Source organism: Babylonia areolata, chromosome 23 (genome assembly GCF_041734735.1).
Source record: "Babylonia areolata isolate BAREFJ2019XMU chromosome 23, ASM4173473v1, whole genome shotgun sequence".
Classification (NCBI taxonomy): Eukaryota; Metazoa; Mollusca; class Gastropoda; order Neogastropoda; family Buccinidae; genus Babylonia; species Babylonia areolata.
In genome coordinates this window covers 6,365,806-6,382,082 of record NC_134898.1, presented here as the reverse complement: position 1 = coordinate 6,382,082, position 16,277 = coordinate 6,365,806, and the positions used below count along the sequence as shown (strand labels likewise).

The following is a 16,277-nucleotide window of genomic DNA, read 5'->3' as shown; positions in this document are numbered from 1 at the left end:
TCACTCACTCACTCACTCTCTCTCTCTCTCTCTCTCTCTCTCTCTCTCTCTCTCTCAGATACACACACAAAAGAACCCCCCCCCCCCCACACACACACACACACAAAAACCTTTCTTGGAGGCACTCTTTCTCTCTTTTTTTCTTTTTGTTTTTGTTTTTTGACACACACACACACACACACACACACACACACACAACAGACACACACACACACAAACAAACAAAACCCAAAAAATCCCCCCCTCCCACATACACACACACAAACACACACAACACAAACCCTTCCCCCCCCCCTCCAACCCCCGTCCCCCTTCCCTACCCCCCCACCACCACAACACACCTTTCTTGGAGGCAAACAGGTCGTGAGTGTTGGTGATTTTGGGGAGCTGCGGGGAGGGCGGGGTGTCTGGCCGTGTCTGGCCGTGGTCGATCTTGGAGCGGACCTTCTTCACCTTCTTCTCCTTGGGCTTGATGAGGGCCGTGGGCTTGCTGGGGTCCAGGAGGTCCCCGCTTGACTCCACCAGGATGATGCGGAACCGGCCCGCCTCCTGGAAGGGGCTGTCCACGTCCAGCATCACCCGCTCCAGCTCAAAGCACGGGGACTCCACCTTCACCGTGAACTGGGGGGCACAGCAATGACACAACATGGCACTCAGCCACACGGCAACACAACATCTTCACTGTGAACTGGGCACACACAGTGAAACACCTTCACCATGAACTGTGGGCACACACAGTGAAACACCTTCACCGTGAACTGGGGGCACACAGCAATACAACACCTTCACTGTGAACTGGGCACACACAGTGAAACACCTTCACTGTGAACTGGGCACACACAGTGAAACACCTTCACTGTGAACTGGGGGCACACGCAGCAATGAAACACCTCACTCAGCCACACCCCAAACACTGCCCACCTAATGTCTGCAAGAACGGTCTGAAGGCCTAGAACATCCACCTCTTCCACCACACAACCTGAATCACATACTCCAGCATCAACATATGACCAGTCATGCCTACCACATGGCACAGGTTCATTACTGCAGCATCAACATCATTCTTGTCCACATCACACCCCAAATTACCATCGTTTTTGATTAATTTACCACACATTCCAAACCACCATGACTTAGCTTAATCTACAATACATCTAAAACCAACATGATCATAGTTTAATCTACCACACACCTCAATCACCATCAACATGGTCTAATTTACCACAAACCCTAAATCACCATAATCATAACCAAATCTACCACACGTCCCAAATCACCATCATCATAGCCAATTCTGTCACACAACCCAAATCCCCATCATCATAGCCAAATCTAACCACACATCCCAAATAATTATTATAGCTAAATCTATCACACGTCCCAAATCATTATTATAGCCAAATCTATCACACGTCCCAAATAATTATTATAGCCAAATATATCACACATCCCAAATCATTATTATAGCCAAATCTATCACACGTCCCACATCATTATTATAGTCAAATCTACCACACATCCCAAATCACCATCATCATAGCCAAATCTATCACACATCCCAAACCATTATTATAGCCAAATCTATCACACGTCCCAAATCATTATCATAGCCAAATCTACCACACAACCCAAATAATCATCATAGCCAAATCTACCACACATCCCAAATCACCATCATCATAGCCAAATCTATCACACATCCCAAATGATTATTACAGCCAAATCTATCACACGTCCCAAATCATTATTATAGTCAAATCTACCAAACATCCCAAATCACCATCATTATAGCCAAATCTATCACACGTCCCACATAATTATTATAGCCAAATCTTATCACATGTCCCGAATAATTATCATGGCCAAATCTACCACACAACCCAAATAATCATCATAGCCAAATCTACCACACATCCCAATTCACCATCATCATAGCCAAATCTATCACACATCCCAAATCATTACTATAGCCAAATCTATCACACGTCCCAAATAATCGTTATAGCCAAATCTATCACACATCCCAATCACAGTGAAGCATAACAAAGCAAACCAGCAAAAAAAACTGCACACATGACACATCATTTTCATCAACAAAACATGAAAATAGTTTGTGCAAAAAATCTTCATCACAAATCGAATGAGACATTGACGTTTTAACACTGTAAAATGAAGGAAGGAATGGTGTATAATTAGCAGTCATTTGCGAGTGGATGACAGTCCGGTTGGTTTGCTGTTAGTTATAACTGTTACAATCCATTTCCAGGATGTTACTCCATGCAATATCACATCTGATTTTTCAATTTCTTCGTTTATCTAATCAGTACGTTTGGTGTTTTATTTGTCTGATTAGTGGCATCACAAAAAACTTGTGACCAGACATGAACAGAAACTGAATAAATGAATGTACAACTGAAAACAAACAAACAAACAACAACGACAAAAACATGCATCAAGTTTTGCATTCAGGATGACACAAGTTGTTGTGTTGTCAATGATCATCACTACAACAGAGCTTTTAGCTTTTAACCCGTTAAAAGGAAAGAGTCGACAAACAAACAGTGCAAGTTAGAACTATTCACCACAATCTCCACAAAACAGAATGTCACAAAGATCTGTGCTGATCTCAACCCTTGTTCATCTTTCCTTTCACCCTCCAGCAATCCGCTTTCCCCCAACTCACCACACACCACGTCCCCTACCCCCCTCTCTCACCTTTCACTTATCTATCTTGAGTGATGACATTCACTTCTGAAAACTGATACTTTGACCAGACGGCTGTAATCACCAGGAAGTATGGCAAAGCGTTAACTTATTCAACCATGAGCCTGCCTGCCTGACAGGCGTGCGAAGAAACCCATTTATTTCAACCGGTTCGTAAGCTCATTAATATGCATGAAACTGCTAGGTAAGGGAAGTAACTCCAACTTAACTTCCTTCCTCACTGGCACGCGAAGTTTCACTCCAAAAATTGAACAATTAGTGTTGTTGTTTTTTATCCAATTTTCCGCATCGTTATGGTAAAATGTCAAAGGCTTACTGCTCAGTTTAGAGCTCAATGAAATTATGACGGACTCTTGCAGCAAATTCAACCCAAATACTGACGATTTGTCTTATAAATCTTTCGATAATTCATGGGAAAGTGAAGGAGATTAAATTAGCAACCAGTGTAGACAAAGTGACGGACATTTCAATCAAGAAGATAGCCCACAACCTTCAACATTGACAGAAGCTGACATTTTACTATTTCTGTTTGTGATTTAAAGTTACAAGTAAACTATTACATCCTTTGTATTGAAACTTCAACAATTTGTGTCAAAATTATATTTCAGTTATAATGTGAAGTTCGGTAGCTACTGGTTGAGCGGCTGCTATAAATTTGTGCCTGAAGTGAAGCATCCCTTCCCGTTGATGCAGCCAGGCCAAAACATGCCAGGCTGGGAGGACTGCACAGACAGAAGACATTAAAGGGCTGAAAGGGTTAAACAGAACTGCTCCCCCTGATCTGAATCCTTCACTGCCACTACCCCATGACACCATCTTCATTCAGTGGTTGATGTCGACAAGTGATAACTTTATCTGTCCCATGACACCATCTTCATTCAGTGGTTGATGTCGACAAGTGATAAATCAGGAAAGATGACATTGTTTTCAGTCAGTATTTGCCAGATGCTTGTTTGCAGGTCTTCCTGTTTGCTTTTTAAATAACCCTCTTACAACAAATGCATATGTCATCAATGAATAACTGTTCATGTTTCAATTGCCCAGTAACAACAAATATCAGTGAAGTGATGTTTACGCTTTAACTGTCAAATAACCAAAAAACAAAAAAAACATTCAGTGAATTGCTGTTCATATTTTCCCTGTTTGATAACAAATATCAATGCATTAAAACCAATACTCTGAGTGACCCAACTACAAAAACAACAGTATTTATCTGTTTGGTCAACACCCAAAGCAGCAAGATCCCATGACAGCGAGACATTGAATTCCATGCAGCACACAGACACCGACATTAAGCAACACAACATCCCACGTAACCTTTCCAATGCATCACCCTTACACCAATACTTCCTTGCTGTTCCAATGTATATCATTCAGGGGCGGTAGATTTTTGTGTGAGTGTGTGTGCTTTCATTGGTTGGTTTTCTGGTCACTATTCCCAGCATCCTTTGCTGCAACAGCAGACAACATGAACCAGACCCCAGAAGTGAAGGGACCAGTTTCAGTTTCACTTTCAGTTTGGAGGAGGTGTCAAAATGTGCACACTGATCCATGTGCGTGCGTATGCCTTTTTAAAATTTCTTTATTCATTTTTTTTTTTTAACACAGACCTAGCATAGACCTTCAAGGCCTGATCAGTGCAATGGGTTCATACGATGATCTGGCATCTGCCTTTACCTCTTTTTTTTCCCCGAAAATGTGGTGCAGCATGTATAGATAAATGCTCACGCTTTGACACCTTGAAGCTGAAACTGGAATGGTAGTCACTCCACCTCCAACACCGCTGTCAGTTTGCCAGGTTTCTCTCCCCCCCCCCCCCCCCCCCCTTTCCCCCTCTTCTTCCCACCCTTGGCACCCTCACACCCACACTCTGACTGTCAGAGGACATTAGACGTGACTCACTGCTGCCTTGCTGGGCACAGCGGAAAGGTTTCCATGGAAAGCACAGGCAATGGAAAGCAAAACAGAAAAAAAAACCAAAAAAACACAAAGCCTTTGGTTATGGAAGCATTAAAACACTATTGCAAACAAAAGGTTAATAAACCACAAACAAAACAAAAAAAGCTGACACAGTAACTCAGCAGGTTAACAGGGAAATGACAAAAGTCCTCTCTACCTGATCTCCCGCTCCTTTCTGCAAGAAACACACGGTCAGCACATCAGCTGTCTACACACACACACACAGAACGCACACTGAGGCAAGCAGTACACTGGTTATGCTGATCTATTCTCAGTCAGTGGCCATGACTCACAGAGCACAACACCAGCACAGACAGAGAGACATGGGGAGAACTACACAGAACACACACTGAGGCAAGCAGTACACTGGTTATGTCGGATCTATTCAGTCAGTGGCCATGCCTCACAGAGCAAAACACCAGCACAGACAGAGAGACATGGGGAGAACTACACAGAACACACACTGTTTCCTCAGGCAGTGTGACACACTCTGACGTCATCAACACCAGCACAGACAGAGAGACATGGGGAGAACTACACAGAACACACTGTTTCCTCAGGCAGTGTGACACACTCTGACATCATCAGCATCAGCATCAGCATCAGTGTCATTCTCTCCACCAGAGTGTCAGGTGATGTAAGGTCCTGGAGCCAGCTGCATTGCTCGGACGGAAGAGCCCAGTATGGTCATAACCCGCTACTAATTGTGTGTAGTATGGAACTGACCAATGGCATAGTTCGGTCAACGTAGGCATTTAGTCACGTGTAACTGTCAAAAAGTTAGAACTTAGCAATGCAACTAGCACCTGGCTCCATCACTCCGCCAGCACAGAAATGTGTGTTCAAAGGTCAAAGGTTAAAGGTCCCACAGCCATTACGGCCACCAGGGTTAGTGACAGACAGGGCAGTGAACTCAGATGCACCGTGTCCAGAGCTCAGCACAGGAACGCACAGCCCAGTCCTCTCCTTCCTCACTTTCAGACCTTTCCCAGCCCCTCCCATCCTCCGAAAGTGGAGTATGGCTGCCTATATGGTGGGGTAAAAATGGTCATGCACGTAAAAGCCCACTCATGTACATACAAGTGAACGTGGGAGTTGCAGCCCACAAACGCAGAAGAAGAAGAAGACCTTCCCCAACCAAACCACTGACACCTGGGTGGAGTGAGGAACATCCAAGTGAAGTGCCCCTCCAAAGGTCAAGTCACAACAACACGCACACATGGGCCCTGATCACTGGTGGGTCACTGGATCACACGTCCAGCGCCTGACCGACTTGGCCACAGCACTTCCTCAACTCCAGCACAATGACACTGCTGAACTGCTGACCTGGTCACTGTCAGTGTTAGGAAACTGACAGAAAGTCAGCTGACAGTGTTCACAAACAGACAGAAAGTCAGCTGACAGTGTTCAGAGACAGACAGAAAGTCAGCTGACAGTGTTCAGAGACAGACAGAAAGCTGACAGTGTTCACAAACAGACAGAAAGTCAGCTGACAGTGTTCACAAACAGACAGAAAGTCAGCTGACAGTGTTCAGAGACAGACAGAAAGTCAGCTGACAGTGTTCACAAACAGACAGAAAGTCAGCTGACAGTGTTCACAAACAGACAGAAAGTCAGCTGACAGTGTTCAGAGACAGACAGAAAGCTGACAGTGTTCAGAAACAGACAGAAAGTCAGCTGACAGTGTTCAGAGACAGACAGAAAGCTGACAGTGTTCAGAGACAGAAAGTCAGCTGACAGTGTTCAGAAACAGACAGAAAGCTGACAGTGTTCAGAAACAGACAGAAAGCTGACAGTGTTCAGAAACAGACAGAAAGTCAGCTGACAGTGTTCAGAGACAGACAGAAAGCTGACAGTGTTCAGAAACAGACAGAAAGCTGACAGTGTTCAGAAACAGACAGAAAATCACCCAACAGTGTTCAGAAACAGACAGAAAATCATCCAACAGTGTTCAGAAACAGAGTGAAAGAGAGAGAGAGGACGGCAGAAGGTCAGCTAACAAAGCCAGTGTCAGGAGCACAGTGCCAGGCCTGGAGACAACAGCAGCCAGACGCAGAAGAAAGCACACACTGCTACAACTACATTGCTGACAGGGCAAAGGAACTCTCGACACTGTCAGACAAGCAAAAGCTGCACAAAGGGAATGGCTTCCTACATGACAGCACTGACACATCCAGATAATAACACACATGGAAATCTGCATGACAGCACTGACACATCCAGACAGTACATTGGTATTGGCTTTTACATGGAACACTGACACATCCAGACAGTACACTGGTATTGGCTTTTACATGACACAGCGACACATCCAGACAGTACATTGGTATTGGCTTTTACATGGAACACTGACACATCCAGACAGTACATTGGTATTGGCTTTTACATGGAACACTGACACATCCAGACAGTACATTGGTATTGGCTTTTACATGAAACACTGACACATCCAGACAGTACATTGGTATTGGCTTTTACATGAAACACTGACACATCCATACAGTACACTGGTATTGGCTTTTACATGACAACACTGACACATCCATACAGTACACTGGTACTGGCTTTTACATGAAACACTGACACATCCAGACAGTACACTGGTACTGGCTTTTACATGAAACACTGACACATCCAGACAGTACACTGGTATTGGCTTTTACATGAAACACTGACACATCCAGACAGTACATTGGTATTGGCTTTTACATGAAACAGTGACACATCAAGACAGTGCACTGGTATTGGCTTTTACATGGAACACTGACACATCCAGACAGTACATTGGTATTGGCTTTTACATGACACAGCAACACATCCAGACAGTACACTGGTATTGGCTTTTACATGAAACACTGACACATCCAGACAGTACACTGGTATCGGCTTTTACATGACAGCACTGACACATCCAGATAATAATACACAAGGAGTACAACCATACATGTGGCATTGACAATGAGTACATGTTTCATCACAAACAGCAACACAACAATATACACACATTTCCAAAAACTACACACCCACAGACACAGACACAGACACACATAGGCACTCACAGCGGGGGTGATGTTGTCGATGTGGGTGTGCAGCTTGAAGGTGAGGGTGTTTCCGGCGGTCGCTCCCTGGCGAGTGCCGATGAGCACCAGCGTGGCCTCAGCGGGCCGCAGGTAGCGACTGGTGAACTCCACCGACAGCGGCAGGGTGTGGCGTGCCGGGATGGTCACCAACGTGCCCTTGGGCACGGCAAAGTCACGGGCATCATGCCCTGCCAGCAGGACGTGGTACGTCAGCGGCTTGTTGCTGGGGTTGCTCACCTTCACCTGGGACATTCATAGAGTACGGTATTATTCGTATCATTATCATCATCATCATCATCATTATTATTACTATTTCTATTATCTTTACGATTATTAAGAGCATTATCATTATTATTATGTCATTTACTGATCTATTTATTTCATTCTACTTCTTTTTCGTTTGTTTGTTTGTTTACTGTTCTAATTCATCAATTTATTGATTTAATTACTTATACGTTTTTTACTTTTGTATCTTATTCTACTAATTTTCTTCTGTTTTCCCTCAAGACCTGACTAAGCACACTGGGTTACGCTGCTGGTCAGGAATCTGCTTAGCAGACGTGGTGTCGCGTACGTGGATTTGTCTGAATGCAGTGACACCGCCTGGAGTAACTTAACTGAAATGTGACAAGGACATAGTGTTACTGATCTCTACCTGTGACAAGGACATAGTTTGTTACTGATCTTTACCTGTGACAAGGACATAGTTTGTTACTGATCTCTACCTGTGACAAGGACATAGTGTTACTGATCTCTACCTGTGACAAGGACATAGTGTTACTGATCTCTACCTGTGACAAGGACATAGTTTGTTACTGATCTTTACCTGTGACAAGGACATAGTTTGTTACTGATCTCTACCTGTGACAAGGACATAGTGTTACTGATCTCTACCTGTGACAAGGACATAGTTGTTACTGATCTTTACCTGTGACAAGGACATAGTGTTACTGATTACTGATCTCTACCATGTGCAAGGGACATAGTGTTACTGATCTCTACCTGTGACAAGGACATAGTGTTACTGATCTCTACCTGTGACAAGGACATAGTTTGTTACTGATCTTTTACCTGTGACAAGGACTCAGTTTGTTACTGATCTCTTACCTGTGACAAGGACAATAGTTTGTTACTGTCTTATACCTGTGACAAGGACATAGTTTGTTACTGATCTCTACCTGTGACAAGGACATAGTTTGTTACTGATCTTTACCTGTGACAGGACATAGTTTGTTACTGATCTCTACCTGTGACAAGGAGGAAGGTGGCAGAATGGTTAAGACGCTCAGCTGCCAATACAGAGAGTCCGTGAGGGTGTGGGTTCGAATCCCGCTCTCGCCCTTTCTCCTAAGTTTGACTGGAAAATCAAACTGAGCGTCTAGTCTTTCGGATGAGACGATAAACCGAGGTCCCGTGTGCAGCACGCACTTGGCGCACTGAAAAAGAACCCATGGCAACGAGAGTGTTGTCCTCTGGCGAAATTACGTAAAATGAAATCCACTTTCATAGGTACACAAACATGTAAGCATGCACTCAAGGCCTGACTAAGCGCGTTGGGTTATGCTGCTGGTCAGGCATCTGCTCAACAGATGTGGTGTAGCGTGTATGGATTTGTCCGAACGCAGTGACGCCTCCTTGAGAAAGTGAAACTGAAACTGAAACTGACAAGGACATAGTTTGTTACTGATCTTTACCTGTGACAAGGACATAGTTTGTTACTGATCTCTACCTGTGACAAGGACATAGTTTGTTACTGATCTTTACCTGTGACAAGGACAGGTGTCTTACTGATCTCTACCTGTGACAAGGACAGGTGTCTCACTGATCTTTACCTGTGACAAGGACAGGTGTCTTACTGATCTCTACCTGTGACAAGGACATAGTTTGTTACTGATCTTTACCTGTGACAAGGACAGGTGTCTTACTGATCTCTACCTGTGACAAGGACAGGTGTCTCACTGATCTTTACCTGTGACAAGGACAGGTGTCTTACTGATCTCTACCTGTGACAAGGACAGGTGTCTCACTGACCTCTACCTGTGACAAGGACAGGTGTCTTACTAATCTCTACATGTGACAAGGACAGGTGTCTTACTGATCTCTACCTGTGACAGTGACAGGTGTCTCAATGATCTCTACCTGTGACAAGGACAGGTGTCTTACTGATCTCTACCTGTGACAAGGACAGGTGTCTTACTAATCTCTACCTGTGACAAGGACAGGTGTCTCAATGATCTTAGTCTTACTGCCATAGGCAGTCACACTCAAGTCAACATGGAGTGGTCAAGTCAAACAGACTGTCTTTCACATTGCAATAAAACTTGACAGCGGCAGCCAACTTTCCGCACACCAGGAAACTGACTGCCCTTCCCTTCTGTGCCAAGTTTGAAGCGACTAAAATCCACTGCGTCGTTTTGACACGAGGCGGACTGTGTGACTGAGAGTGTCGAGCCTAAAGTATTTGGCACTGGGAAATGGTTTTCACACACAGAAAGACGGCACTGGGAAATATTTTCCACACGCAGAAAGACGGCGAGGAAAGAGTTAAAGGAGGATGAGGGTGAAGATGAGGGTGAGGGTGAGGGGACCTGTCTGGTGACGGTGCTGTGCAGACTGCCGGTGAACTCCATGGTGGCTTTGGGCAGGTAGCAGGGCAGCGTCTGGAACAGCTGCACCACCAGCAGCAGCATCATGATGGGGTTCGGGTCCGTGATGTCCACCGCCTGAAATCACACAGTCACCACTTCACCTAAAAACTGTCCCCATGACACTGACAACACACCTGAAATCACACAGTCACAGCTTCACCTAACACCTGCCCCCTGACACTGACAACACACCTGAAATCACACAGTCACAGCTTCACCTAACACCTGCCCCCTGACACTGACAACACACCTGAAATCACACAGTCGCAGCTTCACCTAACACCTGCCCCCTGACACCAACAACACACCTGAAATAACACAGTCGCAGCTTCACCTAACACCTGCCTCCTGACACCAACAACACACCTGAAATAACACAGTCGCAGCTTCACCTAACACCTGCCCCCTGACACTTACAACACACCTGAAATCACACAGTCACAGCTTCACCTAACACCTGCCCCCTGACACTTACAACACACCTGAAATCACACAGTCACAGCTTCACCTAACACCTGCTCCCTGACACTGACAACACTACACACCTGAAATCACACAGTCACAGCTTCACCTAACACCTGCCCCCTGACACTGACAACACACCTGAAATCACACAGTCACAACTTCACCTAACACCTGCCCCCTGACACCAACAACACACCTGAAATAACACAGTCACAGCTTCACCTAACACCTGCCCCCTGACACTGACAACACACCTGAAATCACACAGTCGCAGCTTCACCTAACACCTGCCCCCTGACACTCACAACACACCTGAAATCACACAGTCACAGCTTCACCTAACACCTGCCCCCTGACACTGACAACACACCCGAAATCACACAGTCACAGCTTCACCTAACACCTGCCCCCTGACACTGACAACACACCTGAAATCACACAGTCACTGATTCACCTAACACCTGCCCCCTGACACTGAAAACACCTGAAATAACACAGTCACAGCTTCACCTAACACCTGCCCCCTGACACTGAAAACACCTGAAATAACACAGTCACAGCTTCACCTAACACCTGCCCCCTGACACTGAAAACACCTGAAATAACACAGTCACTGATTCACCTAACACCTGCCCCCTGACACTGAAAACACCTGAAATAACACAGTCACAGCTTCACCTAACACCTGCCCCCTGACACTGAAAACACCTGAAATCACACAGTCACAGCTTCACCTAACACCTGCCCCCTGACACTGAAAACACCTGAAATAACACAGTCACAGCTTCACCTAACACCTGCCCCCTGACACTGAAAACACCTGAAATAACACAGTCACAGCTTCACCTAACACCTGCCCCCTGACACTGACAACACACCTGAAATCACACAGTCACAGCTTCACCTAACACCTACCCCCTGACACTGAAAACACACCTGATATCTGTGTTCTGTCACAGGGTACAGTCAGTGTCAGTCATAACCCCAACCAAGCACAATTCATTCCACACTGAGTCTTGATCTATGCACACAGCACACAAAACTCACTGCATGTGTTTTGCCCGCCTCCACACACACACACACACACACACACACACACAACACAATGCAAACAATGCAGCACATGACACAACTCATGACATGACACAACTCGACATGACAAGATATAACACAATACATATGACATGGCGCAACATTACGTGACGTGACATGACACAACACCAGTCAACACAATTCAACTCAGCATGACACAACACAACAGAACACAACACAACACAACACACCACACCACACGAACAGAAAGAGCAGCGACCGTCTCGCCAAAGCCTGATCGTCAGCCAGGTGCGAAGGACACTGACCTGCACGTCATAGTCCATGCCGGCGTAGCGCATGGCGGTGACGATCTTGAGGGCGTTGTGCAGACACTGCTCCGCCGTGCTGGGCTGGGTGTACATGTCCTCCAGGTGGGTCTTGATCTGAACACATGCCGCACGCTGACCACTGCACCTCCACACACCACGCTGCACCTCCGCACAACATGCTGCACCTCCACACACCACACTGCACCTCCACATATCACACTGACCACTGCACCTCCACACACCACGCTGCACCTCCACACACTGCGCTGCACCTCCACACACCACACTGACCACTGCACCTCCACACACCACACTGAACACTGCACCTCCACACACCACACTGACCACTGCACCTCCACACACCACACTGACCACTGCACCTCCACACACCACACTGACCACTGCACCTCCACACAACACACTGCACCCCCACACACCACATTGGACCCACACACACCACACTGCACCTCCACACACTACACTGCACCCCCACACAACACACTGCACCCCCACACACCACACAACACACTGCACCCCCACACACCACATTGCACCCCCACACACCACACTGCACCTCCACACACTACACTGCACCCCCACACAACACACTGCACCCCCACACATCACACTGCACCTCCACACAACAGACTGCACCTCAACACAACACACTGCACCCCCACACACCACACTGCACCTCCACACAACACACTGCACCCCCACACACCACACAACACACTGCACCCCCACACACCACACTGCACCTCCACACAACACACTGCACCTCCACACAACAAACTGCACCCCACCCCCACACAACACACTGCACCCCCACACACCACACTGCACCTCCACACAACACACTGCACCTCCACACAACACACTGCACACACCACACTGCACCCCCACACACCACACTAGACCCCACACACCACACAACACACTGCACCTCCACACACCACACAACACACTGCACCCCCACATACCACACAACACACTGCATCTCCACACACCACACAACACACTGCACCCCCACATACCACACAACACACTGCACCTCCACACACCACACTGCACCTCCACACACCACACAACACACTGCACCCCCACACACCACACAACACACTGCACCTCAACACAACACACTGCACCCCCACACACCACACAACACACTGCATCTCCACACACCACACAACACACTGCACCCCCACATACCACACAACACACTGCACCCCCACACACCACACAACACACTGCACCCCCACACACCACACTGCACCTCCACACACCACACAACACACTGCACCCCCACACACCACACAACACACTGCACCTCAACACAACACACTGCACCCCCACACACCACACAACACACTGCATCTCCACACACCACACAACACACTGCACCCCCACACACCACACAACACACTGCATCTCCACACACCACACAACACACTGCACCCCCACACACCACACAACACACTGCATCTCCCCACACCACACAACACACTGCATCTCCACATGCCACACAACACACTGCACCCCCACACACCACACAACACACTGCATCTCCACACACCACACAACACACTGCATCTCCACATACCACACAACACACTGCACCCCCACACACCACATTGCACCTCAACACAACACACTGCACCCCCACACACCACACAACACACTGCACCTCCACACACCACACTGCACCCCCACACACCACACAACACACTGCATCTCCACACACCACACAACACACTGCACCTCCATACAACACACTGCACCCCCACACACCACACTGCACCTCCACACACCACACAACACACTGCACCTCCACACACCACACTGCACCTCCACACACCACACTGCACCCCCACACACCACACAACACACTGCATCTCCACACACCACACTGCACCCCCACACACCACACAACACACTGCATCTCCACACACCACACACCACACTGCACCCCCACACACCACACAACACACTGCACCTCCACACACCACACACCACACTGCATCTCCACACACCACACAACACACTGCATCTCCACACACCACACAACACACTGCACCTCCACACAACACACTGCACCCCCACACACCACACTGCACCTCCACACACCACACTGTACCTCCACACAACACACTGCACCTCCACACACCACACTGCACCTCCACACACCACACTGCACCCCCACACACCACACAACACATTGCATCTCCACACACCACACAAAACCTCCACACAACACACTGCACCACACACCACACAAAACCTCCACACAACACACTGCACCTCCACACACCACACACCACACTGCACCTCAACACAACACACTGCACCTCAACACAACACACTGCACCTCAACACAACACACAACACACTGCACCCCCTCACACCACACTGCACCTCCACACAACACACTGCACCTCCACACACCACACTGCACCACCTCACACCACACTACACACCCACACACCACACTGCACCTCAACACAACACACTGCACCTCCACACACCACACAACACACTGCACCTCCACACCCCACACTGCACCCCCACACACCACACTGCACCTCCACACAACACACTGCACCTCCACACACCACACAACACACTGTACCCCCACACACCACACAACACCTCCACACAACACACTGCACCTCCACACACCACACAACACACTGTACCCCCACACACCACACAACACACTGCACCCCCACACACCACATTGCACCCCCACACACCACACACCACACTGCACCCCCTCACACCACACAACACACTGCACCCCCTCACACCACACAACACACTGCACCTCCACACTCCACACAACACACTGCCCACAGCACCCCCTCACACACAACACACTGCACCTCCACACTCCACACAACACACTGCACCTCCACACTCCACACGACACACTGCACCCCCACACACCACACTGCACCTCCACACACCACACTGCACACTGCACCTCCACAACCCACACACCACATTGCACCTCCACACACCACACTGCACCTCCACACACCACACCACACTGCACCTCCACACACCACACAACACATCACACCTATCTGCCCACCTCCACACACACCTCTCCTCCTCCTCCTTTTTCTACACTTCACACCCTGACCGGCCCTCACCAGGAAGGGCATGTATGCCCCCAGCACCGCCCCACACTTCACACCCTGACCGGCCCTCACCCGGAAGGGCACTGCCACACACTTCTTCACACCCTGACAGGGCCTCACCAGGAAGGGCACTGCCACACACTTCTTCACACCCTGACCGGCCCTCACCCGGAAGGGCACTGCCACACACTTCTTCACACCCTGACAGGGCCTCACCAGGAAGGGCATGTGAGCCCCCAGCACAGCCCCCAGCACCAGGCCATCCATCAGGTCCAGCTCAAAGTTGACGACCCAGCGACATGACGGCACGCCCCCTCGCTTGCTGTTCTGCCAGACAGAGGTGCGGTACTTGTTGTAGTAGTGGTTGAGCCAGGCCAGCAGGAGACGCTCCCCGACGCTGTAGACGTTGCTGGCCAGGGAGTCGGGGCTGACCGGGGGCAGCTCCTCATCCTTGCTGGGCACTGCCACGCTCCGGTAGGCCTTGGGAGTCACTCGCGCCAGGATCAGCACCTGCACACCACACACACACACACACACACAAAGGGCAATGCAATGGGGCCTACTTTGGGATGGCTGGTTCACACACAGGGCACAGCCACTGATGGACTGGGTCTGTGAACATACTGACTGATACCTGTACTTAGTGCCCATCTACTGTATGCTGATACTTACATAGCAGCCTGTCTGCTGTCCGATACTGATATTTATATGGCGCCTATCTTCAGTCACAGACCAAGCTCTGAGCGCTTTACAAACACAGAGTCATTTGCACAACAGGCTGCCTACCTAGGCAGAGCTGACAGAGAGCTGCCTTTGTCCGCTCAACATTTATTTCATGTGCCATTCAGTCAGGTTTCAGTTACACGCATAAACACACACGCACACACACACACATAC

The 16,277-nt window shown here is 48.3% G+C and overlaps 1 protein-coding gene across 1 annotated transcript in view; it reads right to left on the bottom strand.

Moving 5' to 3' along the window:
• LOC143298272 (cilia and flagella-associated protein 47-like) overlaps positions 1–16,277 on the bottom strand; it is a 135,696-nt gene that overhangs the window by 50,809 nt on the left and 68,610 nt on the right. Inside the window, exons 36-41 of the mRNA XM_076611087.1 lie at positions 15,597–15,890; positions 12,235–12,351; positions 10,352–10,486; positions 7,743–8,006; positions 4,841–4,858; positions 342–621 (exon numbers count right to left, since the gene is read on the bottom strand). Of these exons, the coding sequence (XP_076467202.1) occupies positions 342–621; positions 4,841–4,858; positions 7,743–8,006; positions 10,352–10,486; positions 12,235–12,351; positions 15,597–15,890 (1,108 nt within the window). The remainder of the gene's footprint in view (positions 1–341; positions 622–4,840; positions 4,859–7,742; positions 8,007–10,351; positions 10,487–12,234; positions 12,352–15,596; positions 15,891–16,277) is intronic.